The sequence below is a fragment of the Periplaneta americana genome, chromosome 11 (assembly GCF_040183065.1).
Source record: "Periplaneta americana isolate PAMFEO1 chromosome 11, P.americana_PAMFEO1_priV1, whole genome shotgun sequence".
Taxonomy (NCBI): domain Eukaryota; kingdom Metazoa; phylum Arthropoda; class Insecta; order Blattodea; family Blattidae; genus Periplaneta; species Periplaneta americana.
In genome coordinates, this window is record NC_091127.1 from 110263865 (window position 1) to 110278089 (window position 14225).

Consider the following 14225-nt stretch of genomic DNA (forward strand, 5'->3'; position numbering starts at 1 on the left):
TAGCAACAAGTTTGTGTGTGGAAATTCTAACTTTCAACGCCTAACAACAATAGCTGTAAATACAACAACAAAAAACACGATCGTGCAAAAATATATATTATAGGCCTAATTAATTTATAAATCTTCTCACTATTCGTGAGCTGCCACAAGAGACAAAGAGTACTTAACCATATAAATATTTACAAGTTCATTGAACCATTGATTTTGTTTTAACAATGAAACTCCTACAAGTACATAGCTGCAAATACATTTTGAGATTAGTGGAAATATACCTAGTTTTAGAGAGGTAAGAGTTACAAAAAAGTAAAGACTGCTAATGAACTTAGTTTGATTTCGAATATAGGTGATGCTTCAGGAGAGCAATTGATCCTTTCAATGCAGCTAAGGTTACAATCGGAATAATAGATGTAGGTGGTAAAATGATGCAGCTGAATTTCCTGCCACTAAACTCTTGTAACATTACTTCAAGGTCAAACCTAATAATAATTGAAATCGTTCCCTCTTAAATTTTATTCTATAGGAACTCGAGGGCTTAATAATAAATGGACAGGAAGAAACCAAACAATGGGAAATAGTACACTAAATTTATAACGTTATTCTGGTTTATGTAGTCTCATAAAATATTGAGTAACTTATAAGGTAAATGTATCCCCTTTTACATGAAGACACATGGGGTACATGAAGGTAGTGGCTTCTTGCTTTCTTGACTTCAGCACTGAATGAAGTGGTGTGGTCGGCACCACATTCTGATTGCCTTTTACCCATGATAAGATGTAGCACTCTATTTGACAGGAGGCTGAATGGAACCGGGGCCATTCTGGAAGTTCTGGTAGGTAATGACAAAAATTTCATCACCACACAAGATTGAACCCGAAACCTTCCATTCCATAGCCAGATGCTCTGCCAACTGAGCTGCTCAGTAGCCAATGTAGAGTATAACATATGAAAACTGCGTGACTACAAAGAGCTGAAAGGGTACCGGTAGTCTATATCCTATGCATACTTTCCGAATACAGAACTATAGAGCACAAGCTACAGCTACTGATTTAGGAAGCTCAATGCGTGTTCTGAGACTGAGTTGGGGCGTGATGTCCCACTTAAATAGATTACTTCTGTTTCCGAGATTTTCCATAACTGTACAGTGCATATCAGGTAACCCCATGATAAAACCTATGACTCATCTTAACAAATATTATGCTATCGCCAATTCTGCGCAGTTGATAATGAGTTGTTACATAACAGATTATTAAAAAACACAGCAGGTCAGTAATGACTGTAAGGCATTTTGTCCGCAGATATGGTTATCCACATTAACACTAAGACAGAAAGCTAAGGAGTAGATCTTCTGACCTACATTACTTATGCATTAAATGAAATTAGTTTTCATTTTGAAGGGAAACCATGGTATTTATCATAAGAAACTTTATTCATTTAGAATTATTACAATGTTTTTACCGGTTATTTAACGATGACATATCAATTACGAGGTAATTTAGCATCGATGGGTTCGGTAATAGTGAAATTATGAGGCCAAAGATTCGCCGTGGGGATACCTGACATTCACCTTACAGTTGGGGAAAATCTAGGACGAATCAAAACTCAGAGAGTAGGCCTAACCTTGACTCACAAGTCACGCTCATGACACTGAGATTACACTGGTGGCCTTTCCAATGTTTTCGGAGAACAAAATTAATAAAATTGTGTTGCTTAGATTTCAATATTCTGACACTATTCATTTATTACTGATTAATCTTTGTATATTCTTCGTGATTTTGTTTCGAAGGCTAATTATCAGCATTTCACATCACATGAAATGGAGAGAAACCATTTTAATAAACTACACTTATTTAGTGAGCTATAAATGAAATATTTTTATAGCATAAATTGTCTCTAAAGGTAGCTATAGATAGTAATTTTATTTCTATAATTATTGTAATGTAATTGTCTATTATATATCACTGCCAATCGGTGTGTACCAAGGTATACCCAATTGCAATGCTAATAAATACATACATACTATTTAAAAGCAATGGAAACACACAACATAAAATTGTTACTAATACATTTTGATTCATTGAAGGTAATTTTCATCTGAGCAACTCCATTTCTTATTTAATATTTTTCTTCCAGGTGGATGTGAAATAACAAAATCTGGAAAAAGGACATATCAATGCCTCCCAGATTTGGGATACATTCCTGGCCAGAATAAAAATTCTAAGAAAGCCTTAAAGGTACTGAAAAGTAAAAGGATTACTACTACTTTATAATAAAGGAATTGAGAGATAGGTAATTCAATTCAATATCTGGAGCTGTGAGGTTGTAATTTCAAGGTTCCAAAGTGTAAAGCACTCGTCAAACTAAAATCCATCACGAGTATTCTTCCTTTCATTAAAAATACATTTGTTTATTGAAACGCTTGTCCTTGTCTTCCTCTTCCTTCTCTTGCTCTTCTTTGGCTTCTTTCTTGTATGCTTCATTGTCAACTTAGTCTTGAGTTTAAATATAGCTCAAAAAGACAGTGACCTCTCTCACATTAGTCAACCTATGAGAGCAGGAAACAATTGCGAAGCAAGTTCTCTCAAAGTATTTCAGGTTTTTCTACCAATCTCCTTTCTTCTTCCTCTTTCTTTCACCCTTTTTATAATTCTCCTCTCAACTTCTTTTTTAATCCTTTATTTATACTCCTGATCCTTGTATTTATTATTATTATTATTATTATTATTATTATTATTATTATTATTATTATTATTATTGTCATTATTATTATTATTATTATTATTATTATTATTATTATTATTATTATTATCATGAATTTTAAAGGTTCGATAAAATCCTAAGTATGGCTTCCTCCGGAAGAGAAGTAAGGGCTGGAAGGCGCGTGTTGTAGATTTACAACATGTAAAGAACCCTGTCCCTGACGAAAAATCTCAGGCAAAATGTCGGTTACTTCTCGCCCACACAGAAATTTGGAGGTAGCACAGTGTGTCCGTACCAGTGCCTAAGTGCGTGTAAGCTTGTCCCAAACCCCATCCCTAATTCATACCATACCATACCATTATCCAGAGCTATAAGATGGACAACTTTTTTTTTATAGTTTTATATTACGAAGTGATGTTAGAACAAATACTGTCAATCTCAAAGGCATTTCACATACTTCAAGTGTTATTACTAGAGTCCTGCATTTGGTTACTTTTAATACAAGTTGAGGTGTACATCAATCATACTGGCTTTGCATGAAAAGCAAGTTGCAAGTCAACAGTTCACACTTTACATGCACCGATTCTGTGTGTCTATTCAGAATCTCAATAAAATTAATCCAAAAGAAATGAAATCACTACCAAATAAATAAATGGAAAGAAGCAGCACCATTTTAGTAGTAATGGTGTATTAATAATTATTGATATTAATTAATTATTAGTCTCTTTATTCGTGTACTTGTGTGTGTAAGTCGGTGAACAACAGAAATACCACTTGGATTTAATAATAACAATAACGAAGTACAGTATAGTATTTGTTTAAAGGCAGCTTATATGCAATAAAAGTTCACTTTTACTAGGAATAGACGAAACAAACAAAAAAAAAACAGGAGCCAGCCCCTTTATTTTCAGGAGCCACCACATTTCGTCCAGACATGCAATGAGAAAACCATTCTAGCTAAGATAAAGATACATCTACTGAAATATATTAAACAATATTAAATATCTACGCAATGCTAACACATGTTCTCAGATTCACTTTGAAATAATGTAGGACAATATCTTGAGATGCGTAACAAATGTAACAATATTAATTTAAAAAGGACATTTGAATTTCTACCTGCAACCACTTTTGTTAACATTATGTATTAGTCGTAGTGATATAAAAGAAATCGAAGTTTTAAAAAATTTCGAACTCAATGAACAATTCAGGCACTACATACAATTTTTAATCGCCATCGCTACCTGGTGTCCGAAATTTGCCTACTCCTGATTTTTACAATAAGTGAAACACATCTAGATACTTTAGATCTAATTTAAGTTTGGAATTAACAAATGAAAAAAATATAAATTTCAGCATAAACTTAAAATAAAACTCATTAAGAGTACATGCTTCACGAATCTCTACAAATTACAATCAATGACTCTAAAAATGTTAAGTGTTTCAGATGAACAATTTTTCCTTCATTCTGATCAAATACATTTTCTTCTTTCCTAATGACGTGCTCGCTACCAAATTCTCCTATTGGAGCACTCATTTCCAAGCGTCTAGCTTTGTTTTGTTTTCGCATGTTCACTGAACACCATACCTGAACTTAAGCAGCATTGGATGCCGCCGATCTATACTCCATACATATCTACACTGTTGCGGGTTGCTTGAAGGCTTTAGGTAACAAAACACAAGACTAATTATTGTTATTACATACATACATATCAAATATTCTTTCTAAAACTGGCCATTCTCAAGCAATCTTCTGGAGTTGCACAAATTTTAATTTCACTCATTTTCGTCACCTTTTCTATGTAAGTTTTTATCAAATAACTTGGGACTGTATTTGCCTCTCATTTGCTTTGCTCCCTTATTTAATCTTGTATGGAATACGTAGTTTTTAAATACTTAAAAGATTTAAAGTAAATTTATTAAGCCAAAAAAATACTAATGTATTTTCCCGCATTTTTATTTTCTCGATATATAAAAAAAATATGAGTATAAAGAGAAACCATTGTGATGCTACAAAAAAAAAAAACAGTTTCAAGATTTTCCCTGATGCCGAAAATATACCTGGTACCGGTAGTTTTGTCATGCAATCTGTATGCAATGATTTAGATGAATTTTGTTGATATTCATCGTCTCCAACTCAGTTTATTGAGTTTATTAAGATATAAAATACAACTTACGAATGTAGTTAATATAACCACTTTCATGTGTTAAAATAAACTAAGTTGTAAGTTGAATAAAATATAATTATTTTAGTGAAAAATTAATATATCTGTAATTAAAATAAATTATACAAAATCGGCCCTAATAATTTTTTTTTTAATTTTATTTCTTACGAAAGGACAGGTGATAAAGTAAATGACATAGACAATGACACAGTGTCTCTACAAGAGGTTTTCGTCAGAAAAATTATTATTTATATATTACATACGTATATATTATTCAAAAGAACAAACATTAGCCTGCAAAATGCAAGTGGCCACAAGAACCCTGAATGCTGGACGTTTGAATATAGTTGATTTAACACAATAATCTAAAAGCACACAAGAAAAAGAAAGCATACAATTTAAAAGACTTCTTACTTACTCATAGCTTTTAAGGAACCCAGAGGTTCATTGCCGCCCTCACATAAGCCCGCCATCGGTCCCTATCCTAAGCAAGATTAATCCAGTCTGTACCATCGTGTCCCACCTCCCTCAAATCCATTTTAATATTATATTCCTATCTATGTATCTGCCTCCCCAAATGTCTTTTTCCCCTCTGGCCTCCCAACTAACACTCTGTATGCATTTCTTGATTCACCCATACGTGCTACATATTTAACAAGACTTAATATGAATAAAATGGTATAAAAATGTACGACTTCTTATAACAATTTAGACATGGTAAATATGACTAAGTAAAATACACAATGAATCCTTAATAATAGTGAGAATTATTTGTTTTAATATTCTGTGAGGGATGCTAATTTGCTTCATACTCAAATAAACCTCCTCGGCTATCAAATAGTAATCCTCTCATACACCAGCTCTCTGGATTGATACTGTATTTCTCATTAAAATATGATAAACCTGGTTCATATATAGGTTTTTTCTCTAGTCTACTTCAGACATTTTGCTCAATCCTGATGGTAGGATCTAGAATCAAGGCCTTCTTTTTCTGGCGATCGATGACAACGATATTTGCTAAAATTTTAGGGCCCAGAGATACCGTGCATGAGTTAATTTGAACTCTAGCTATTATGAAAATACAGAAAAATGAAAAAAGAATATTTTTCTTTGAATATTTTTCTGTAGACCAAATCGTAAATTCGGGGTTACTATTTCTTAACGGATTAGCTATAAATAACTGTAAATGCCCCCTTGTTCGGCATAGGAAAATGTCCACACTACAATAAAACATTATTTCACAGTCTCCTGGATCGGTCTGTTTTCATAACATACCTGGTTACTTGAGAAGTACCAGTAGGTAATATAATTAAAAATATAATTATAAACTAGTAATACCTCTTCATATTTCTATCATACTTAAATACAGATTTTCGTAAATAACAAAATTAATAACATAACTTACAACTTCTTGAAAAATATAATTTTCTGCAAACAATGTCGAGTATTTTACATTTTGTGGTTATAAAAAATCTCTTTTGTAATTCTGAAACGAATGCAAATCTTATTTGGGTGCACAGTAAATGATTTGACTAATGTATTTCTCGTGATCAGTAGTTCAAAAAATAAATTATAAACGGAAATACCATTAACAACATGATACATGAACTGAAACATATAAATGAGAAATTATGTGTGCTATTTTAACAGATATTTACAGTAACTTATGGCTACTTATAGTCATTGATTATTCAATGAGGATGGCGAGACCTCATATAAGAGTATGTATATATCAATGTTAGCAGTAACTCATAAACTGTTGTTGAAAATGGCCCTAAAGTCATTTAAATATGCGCTCCTGCATACATGGCTTGAATGTCTTAAATGCAGGTAGTTGGCTATTGATAATACAATACAATGAGAGGAGTTTGGCTGGCAGCATGGATCATGTCCCGGTATGGCTCAGATGGAAAGAGTCCTCAGCGCGCACAGCTGAGAGGTCCCGGGTTCGATTCCCGGTGCCAGAACGAATTTTTCTCAAATTAATAGATATTTGCATGAAATTGAAAATTTTTATTCAGGCTTGCAATTTGTTAACTTAGCTGTAATTGAAGTTATTCTTATATTGCAATGTCTTCACTCAAAACAAGATCTAAAAATTACACATTTGCTTGTAACTATCTGCAAGATATTATCAAGATAATATGTGATCCCATGAGATACAATGAACTACATTAATAAAGTCTAACCAATTTAAATATTAAAAAATGCTACCAACTTGGAAAATAAAGTACATAGAAATCAAGTAGAACAATGTGTTATCTATGGATTTCAATAAGGAAAAAGATTTGAGAACCTTGGTGTAAAGTTTTCCCTGTGGATTTGAATAGTGGGCAAGTTTTGAGAAGCCTGATATAATTCCGTTACTATGATCTGTAATTCCGTTACTGTTGATTGTAATTCTGTTACCACCATTAACCTAACAGTAAATAAAAATAAAATTCTAATAAAAATCCTACACGTTTCTCCCATAACATAACATAACATCATATATGTCATATCCAGGCCTTGTACACTGGTTTCTGACAAATAAATATTATTATTATTATTATTAGAAAATCCTGCAGTTCATTATTCTTACTTTTCTTGTTAAGATGATAAAGAGAAAAAAACATATTTTTTGGTAATGGAAATACTTTTCACAGAGCATCTTATTGAAAAGTCATTAATATAAAATACCGATATATGTTGTGCGGTGAAAAAAAAAAAATTATTCTTTTCTGGTCCCTTTAACCTCTTCCCTTACTATATATTTTACCAGTTTTGTGAAAAAAAGTGTCATTTTTTTATTTTCGTAAAGAGGTCATTTAATATTGCAGAATCACTGTACATCATTAATTTTCTTACATACTTAGAAAATCACTATGAAATAGACAATGGGACTCAAACGAGTTAACTCGAGTTAATAAATTTTGACATATGTTAGCAACCTGAGTTAACTCGGGTTAATCAGGGAAGTGGTTAATGTCTAAGGAATGTAAACAAAACAAAAATAAACATTCTTTGTCAATTCATATGCAATGAATACCTTTTAAAATATGCATATATGTATATGCAATGAGAAAACAGGTTACTAGTGACTTGAGTGAAATTTTTCATGAAAAATATGAAAACGTGACAAATAATTGAGGACATCACCCAAATAAGAGCGTATAGAGCAAAATGTAGTTCTGATATAAACTAATTTCAATGTTTGTCAGCTGTCAGTTCATCACAGTTGTCTCGAAAAAGTTTTTCTTCACTGTTAAATTATTGGAATTGTTAATTCCACTTGTGAACATGAAACTACATACATTTATCTAGAATTTGGTATATTTTACATACAGATTGCATGCATTTAAAATTTTCATTTTCATGTCCACTTTCTCGTGGAATTGCCCATATAGGCTACAGTATATATTTAATCTTTGGAACCCTGAAGTTCTAGACAAAATAATTTTTAAGTGTCTATATTTAAACTGTACTTACATATAATATGATTTTCCATTACTTAGTATACTATAAAGGCGAGTTGTATTCTGAAGCCAAATCATTTAGAATTGAGTGACAGTGTATCTGTTTTCCAGAGACCTGAAACAAGCGTTCCAGTGACTTCGATTATTGACGAAGACACAAGGAAGAGCAAGAAGTTCTCCCTTATATGGCCCAAAGTCCACAAAATCATAGAGAGTAAAGTCATTATCAGGAAATCAAGTGGGTAAGATACTAAGCATATGCATAAAACTTTAAAAATTAAAAAATCTGATAATAACTTGCTATCTAACTATTCTGTTCTGTGTGCAGGCAAATCTCGCAAGAAGTGAAGTCAGTTTCACAGTTGCTAGAGAATGAGGATGGTGCTGTTGTTCTCCGATCTGGCCTTGCTGTTAAAGGATCTGCGATAACTCCAGAGAAAAAACCAAGGGTACCAACAATGAGTGAGAGAGATCTTACGAGAAGTCACACAGCAAAACATTGAAGAGAGTTACAGCAGTGAATATGTTACAAGACAGTTACATCCTCCGACTGGAGAAACAAATGAATCTAGAGCACATTCTAATTCCCTGGTTTAGCACTTATGGCTTATAATAACCAATAAAAAATCCAGCTTTTCCTTGAAATTCAGTGGCTGCAACTATGTATCATCAATAGCGAATATATTATATTGAATAATTATAAATTACGAAGAATGATCAAATGAAATCCCTTTGCCCCATCTCAAGTCCTTGAAATATGTTCAAGCGGTAAGTGGCATGGTAGCTGCCTTGTGTAGAGCAGTCGAGAACAGTTTGGTTCTGTAAGCTATATAGGAAGTGTGTAGATGTCAGACACCTGTTAATATGACTGTTATTCCAAATCCGTCCATAGGTGACCAATGGACAATGATTTAAATCTTAACAGCAGATTACTCTTCGCTATCAGCCCTGATTTGTCACCATGGACTTTCATTTGTTCGGACCATAAAAAAGCTCTAATAGGACAGATATTCTGCAAAGATGATGAAGACCACAGTGCTGAAATGCAGCCAAGATCTTTCTCTGCTGACTGTATTCCCACACAATGGAACACATGTGTGAACACTTGCTTATAGAGATTTCTTCTAACGAAACCTACTGCCTGCATCATCCTTGAATATTGATATACATCTTATCATATTTTCTATGTACGGTATCTTAATGAATAAATTCATAAATCGGCTCGAACAGGTTTCATTTGATCACATCTCGTATTATGCAAACAAAAAATATAATATATTTTTTTCTGAAGAAAAAACAAGAGTAAAAAGATGCATACTCATGTTTAATTTTAAAATACAGTATTTCTTACCTACATAAAATTGTGACAAAAATATTTCCACGAAAGAATTGGCTACTCTCTTAAGAAGCAACATTTTCATTAGAACAATATAAACCAATATTAAATACGATGCACTCCCCAATCATTCATTCATTCATGTAATATATTTATTTCGATTAACTATTTTTTTTTCTAAATGTAAACCTTCGTCAGTTTTCCTTTTTCCCCATGATTTGTACATTACATTTTTTTTTTACATTGTTGCCGTTTAGAATTAAATTATTAACAAAAAATGATAATCTCAATGAAGGAAACTGATTCAAGATTAGGAAGAGAAAACTACGAAGGGAAAAATGTAACAGTTATGCGTCTTCTCATCTCCTTTCAATAGATTTGTTGGACTAATTGAAGTACCATATCTATATGAGTGCAACCCTATTGGTCATTGTCTCACTCTGGAGTTCGCTATCACACTAAGGTGACATAAAGAATTCTGACGTTTAAAAATAAAATATTACTCACTATTAATGATATAATGTACTTCACATATTAATGAAACTTTATTTCAGTTACCAAAGAAGTTTAACCAAATAATGGCACAAAAATACTCTGAAATAGGAAATTGCATAATTCTGGTTTTGAAGAAGTTGATTGTTTTAAAAGACAGTGCACTACTGAAACAACAAAACTAAACAAGTTTTAAAAATTAATTTGTTACAACTAAATTTCATTTCATTACATCACTAGATACTGATACTGATATTTAGTTTAATCGGAATTTATTAAAATATTTCACTATAAATAACCCATTTGAGTATCCACATATGTTTAGTAGTCTCGTTACTCTCAGCATATGCAAGTATATTCAAGATATATATTACAGTCATGCAAGATGGCGGCTATGCTCAGTGGTCAAGATTCTCTTATCCTTGGAAAGACTCGAGTCCTCTAAGTTTATAAAAATATATACTTTTCACTAGAAATCAGTAACTTTATTGTATAATTTAAGTACCGTACCATAAAACGATTTCAATTGTTTTTAATCTAAATTCCAAGTAATAAAATTACAATAAAATAAACTCCTAATTATTATTAATTCAGTGAGTTTTTAGATATGTACAAAACTATGGCAATAATATGGTGGTTTGCATATGGGAGTCTTTGAAATTGTGTGCATTTTTCTTGCAATGAAGATCACACTTCGAGGTTCGACCTAATCCCATTTTGTATTGGCATTCTGTAAACCTGGTAATTCTAATTATGATCTTAGAAAAATCAAATAACAGTATTTTTAATATAAGGCATAAAAAGAAGGTAGAGTGTTAATGTTCTAATAACTTTGTTAAAGACAAACTCTCAAAGATGGAAACATGCTTTGTTTTGTAATAGATGTTTCCTGAAACATGATCAGAACTCCTCACTGGTTTGGAACTAATCTAGTTGGCTGTGACAGTTTTTTTAATAACATAGTAACATATCCATACTAGTTAAAACAACGTTCACAAAGTGTGCTTGTTGCTGGAATACCGTACACTAAATAAATCTTGCAATTCATAGTAGTACCTATTGGCAGACCTTTCTCATGTCTCTTCTATCAGTGTAGGAGATTATTAAATTATAAAGATTTATCTGCTACAGAGAATCTGTTACTTTTCCAATCCTTTGAACAGTCTCTCTTCCTGGATGGCAACAACAGCGCCACTGAAATTTCTATATTATAGACAAAACCCAAATAATACAAAAAATTCATTTTAGAATGAAGTTAAGGTACAGTGGTCAACATGCACCAAACAGTGGACTCGAGCATGACATTTGGACGCGACCACATTTAACCTCGAAGAGAATTGCGTGTAGCCTAACTAGCTGGATTTGACTTAGTTTATGTCTTATTTTGTGTCCTCGGCCCTTCTATTCTTATAAACCTATTACAAATTACATTTCAATACAAACATGAATTTCATCTGCACAATTTTCTTTCTATTAACATTTCAATATAGCTGCAAGCTCGAACCATGCAGACATGAAGGTGAATTTTCAACACCACAGTTAGGTACCGGTACCGGTATTTTCTGTTCAAAAATGCATTCACAACTTTTGGTGCCTAATATTTTCAGTACAAAGACACATGGCTCCTGATACTTTTTTCCCCTCATTCTTCCCTTTCAACCCATTGTTTTTCTTCTATTCTCCTCTCACTCGCTGAATTTCACACCCTCATATCCAAGCAGTGCATTTATTTTTTGAGGTGGTGGCCATTCCAAAATTCTGTATAACATTAAAAAATATATATATATATATTTCACAAATCGTCACAGGGTATCCAAATGAAAAATAAAATGTAGTGTGATCATGTTTACCAGTTACACTAAATTAAAATGAATAAATAAACAAACTGCTTCCTTGAAGATTGCCACAGTAAATTTAAAAATGCCTATTATGTATCATACAAGAACAGCTCTGGAATGAAAAATGAGGCGAGTCTTTAAAATACAAAATAATAGACAAATATTCCAACACTCAAAATAATAGCCTAAATACATTAACGAATTTTTACAACAATAAATATTTTAAAAAAGATATAACTCAGCACACACTCTTAATCAAATAGTGTCTCGCTGAATGTCATGCATAAATGGAGAACTACAATAAATATCAACTGTCAGGCAAATTGAAAAGACGATGCTTTAAAGTTTTGTCATTATTTTATACTGCATACATTTTTATACAGTTCTGTCATATTACATATATCTTGTTAATATGGTACCGATTTTTACATTCTGCAGTCAAATTAGTATACCTGAAGTTAATAGCAAACAAAGAAAGTATTAAATCTAAACTAAAAACTAAATATGAAGAAGAGTCTAATGTTCCTTATTCATCCAAAACCACTGAACTGAAGATTCACAAACAAGACGATTTTTAGATGAAAATTTATATGTAAATTACTTCTTTGTTGTTAATTTATATTGTATATAGACAGAAGTATGGCAGGTAAAATAACAAAACAATCGAAAATGTTCAATTTGTGGTACCGGTATACATCTTGAGAGGGCTTTGCAATAAAATCACTTATAGGAGAGGGTGAAAGCTATCAAATGCTCTATGACACTCAAAATAATCAGATATGGCGTAATTTGTATATACTGTAAAATATATTTATCAATGTGCATCACTATGGGGCTCATTGTTCTCAGCTCTGTTCCTCTCTGTTTTCATTTTTATATGAAGCGTGTATGATAGCCTCTTGTACATAGGATTCGAGCTGTGGAGCAATGACCAGACCACGACGTATTTTTGGTCAAACACTCATGTAAATAAAAATGTTGTACAATAAACAATGTTCAACTGTACTCTAATGTTTCTTTCTCTAGAATAAATTAACCTCACTAAGTCAATGTTATGAATGTTACGAGACAAGCTGATACAATAAAAAATATCAAAGATAAGCCAACATTAGTTTCAAATGATGGAACATAATATAATGCAGAAGACCACTATATTTAGGCTGACCGTAATTCCTTGAGACAAACACAGGACGGGAAAGCGATAAGTTATGTTCTTAAAAAAAAGTAATTAATGTTTTGTCTTGTGAAATGCTTCTGAAGGACCTTCCAATAAGAGTGTCCTACTTTTAACATATAACAGCTGCCGTGTTTATGAAATTCTAGTTCACACAACAGTTACAGTTGTTGACAAATAATCATGGAACGTTACACCATTCCACAACGAGTAGAAGTCATTAAAATGTATTATTAAAAAAACGTCATCCATTCGCCAAGCATTCTGTACATTACGAGAAGTGTATGGTGTGTAAGATACCAGACTATGATAAGGGATTATTTTTGGTCTCAATTGGAAGGTATGGATCTCAGAAATGTCTCGTTTCGGCAAGATGGTGCCATGTGTCATACTGCTCACGAAACAGTCGACCTTTTGAGGGAGAAGTTCAGAGGCTTCATCATTTTGTGTGGTGGTGATGTTAACTGGTACCTGAGATCATCTGATTTAACACCGCTGGATTATGTCTTATGGAGTTATGTTAAATAACGGGTTTATGCCAACAAGCCAGAAACAGTTAATGAACTAAGGAACAATATGTGCGTTCGTGAATTTGGGCCCAGTTTATGTTTGGCCGGTATTAAAAATTGGAAGAGCCGTATACGCATAACCCAACAAAGCCGCAGTGGCCATCTAACTCCCGTTCTCTTCCATATTATGTACCGGTAATGGCATTAAATATGCTTCAAAATAATAGTAATTAAATAAAAATCCTCTTTCGTTTATATAATTTATTTCATTTTAAAAGTGTGACACTCTCATTGAAGACCCTTTACTTCAAACAGGATCAAATAATCCAACTGGATTAAATACAAATATTGATAAAATTCCATTTCATTCATATTTTACAATTAAAGACATTGCAGGATTCATTATTTTAAGTTGAACTCACAACAGTTAGTCTTAGCAGCACATAACAAAAACTTTAACTCATTGTAGAGAGAGGGTGCTGCATTTCACCACGATCATACCATGAGTATTTTTCAGATGATCTTACTTTACGTATTGGTAACAAATTTCAGTCTTTCA

At 32.4% G+C, this 14225-nt stretch overlaps 1 protein-coding gene across 5 annotated transcripts in view; it reads left to right on the forward strand.

Annotated features, from left to right (window-relative positions):
• Positions 1–13424, forward strand: part of LOC138709235 (serine-rich adhesin for platelets-like) — a 305457-nt gene extending 292033 nt beyond the window's left edge. For 2 of the 5 annotated variants that reach the window (XM_069839859.1, XM_069839860.1), the window contains 3 exons: positions 2131–2231; positions 8429–8559; positions 8646–13424. In XM_069839859.1, coding sequence (XP_069695960.1) covers positions 2131–2231; positions 8429–8559; positions 8646–8820 — 407 coding nt within the window. In that variant the 3' untranslated portion in view covers positions 8821–13424. Of the gene's footprint in view, positions 1–2130; positions 2287–8428; positions 8561–8645 lie in introns of those variants that run through there. The other 3 variants (XM_069839861.1, XM_069839863.1, XM_069839862.1) reach the window with 3 other exon arrangements.
• Positions 13425–14225: the final 801 nt, after the last annotated feature.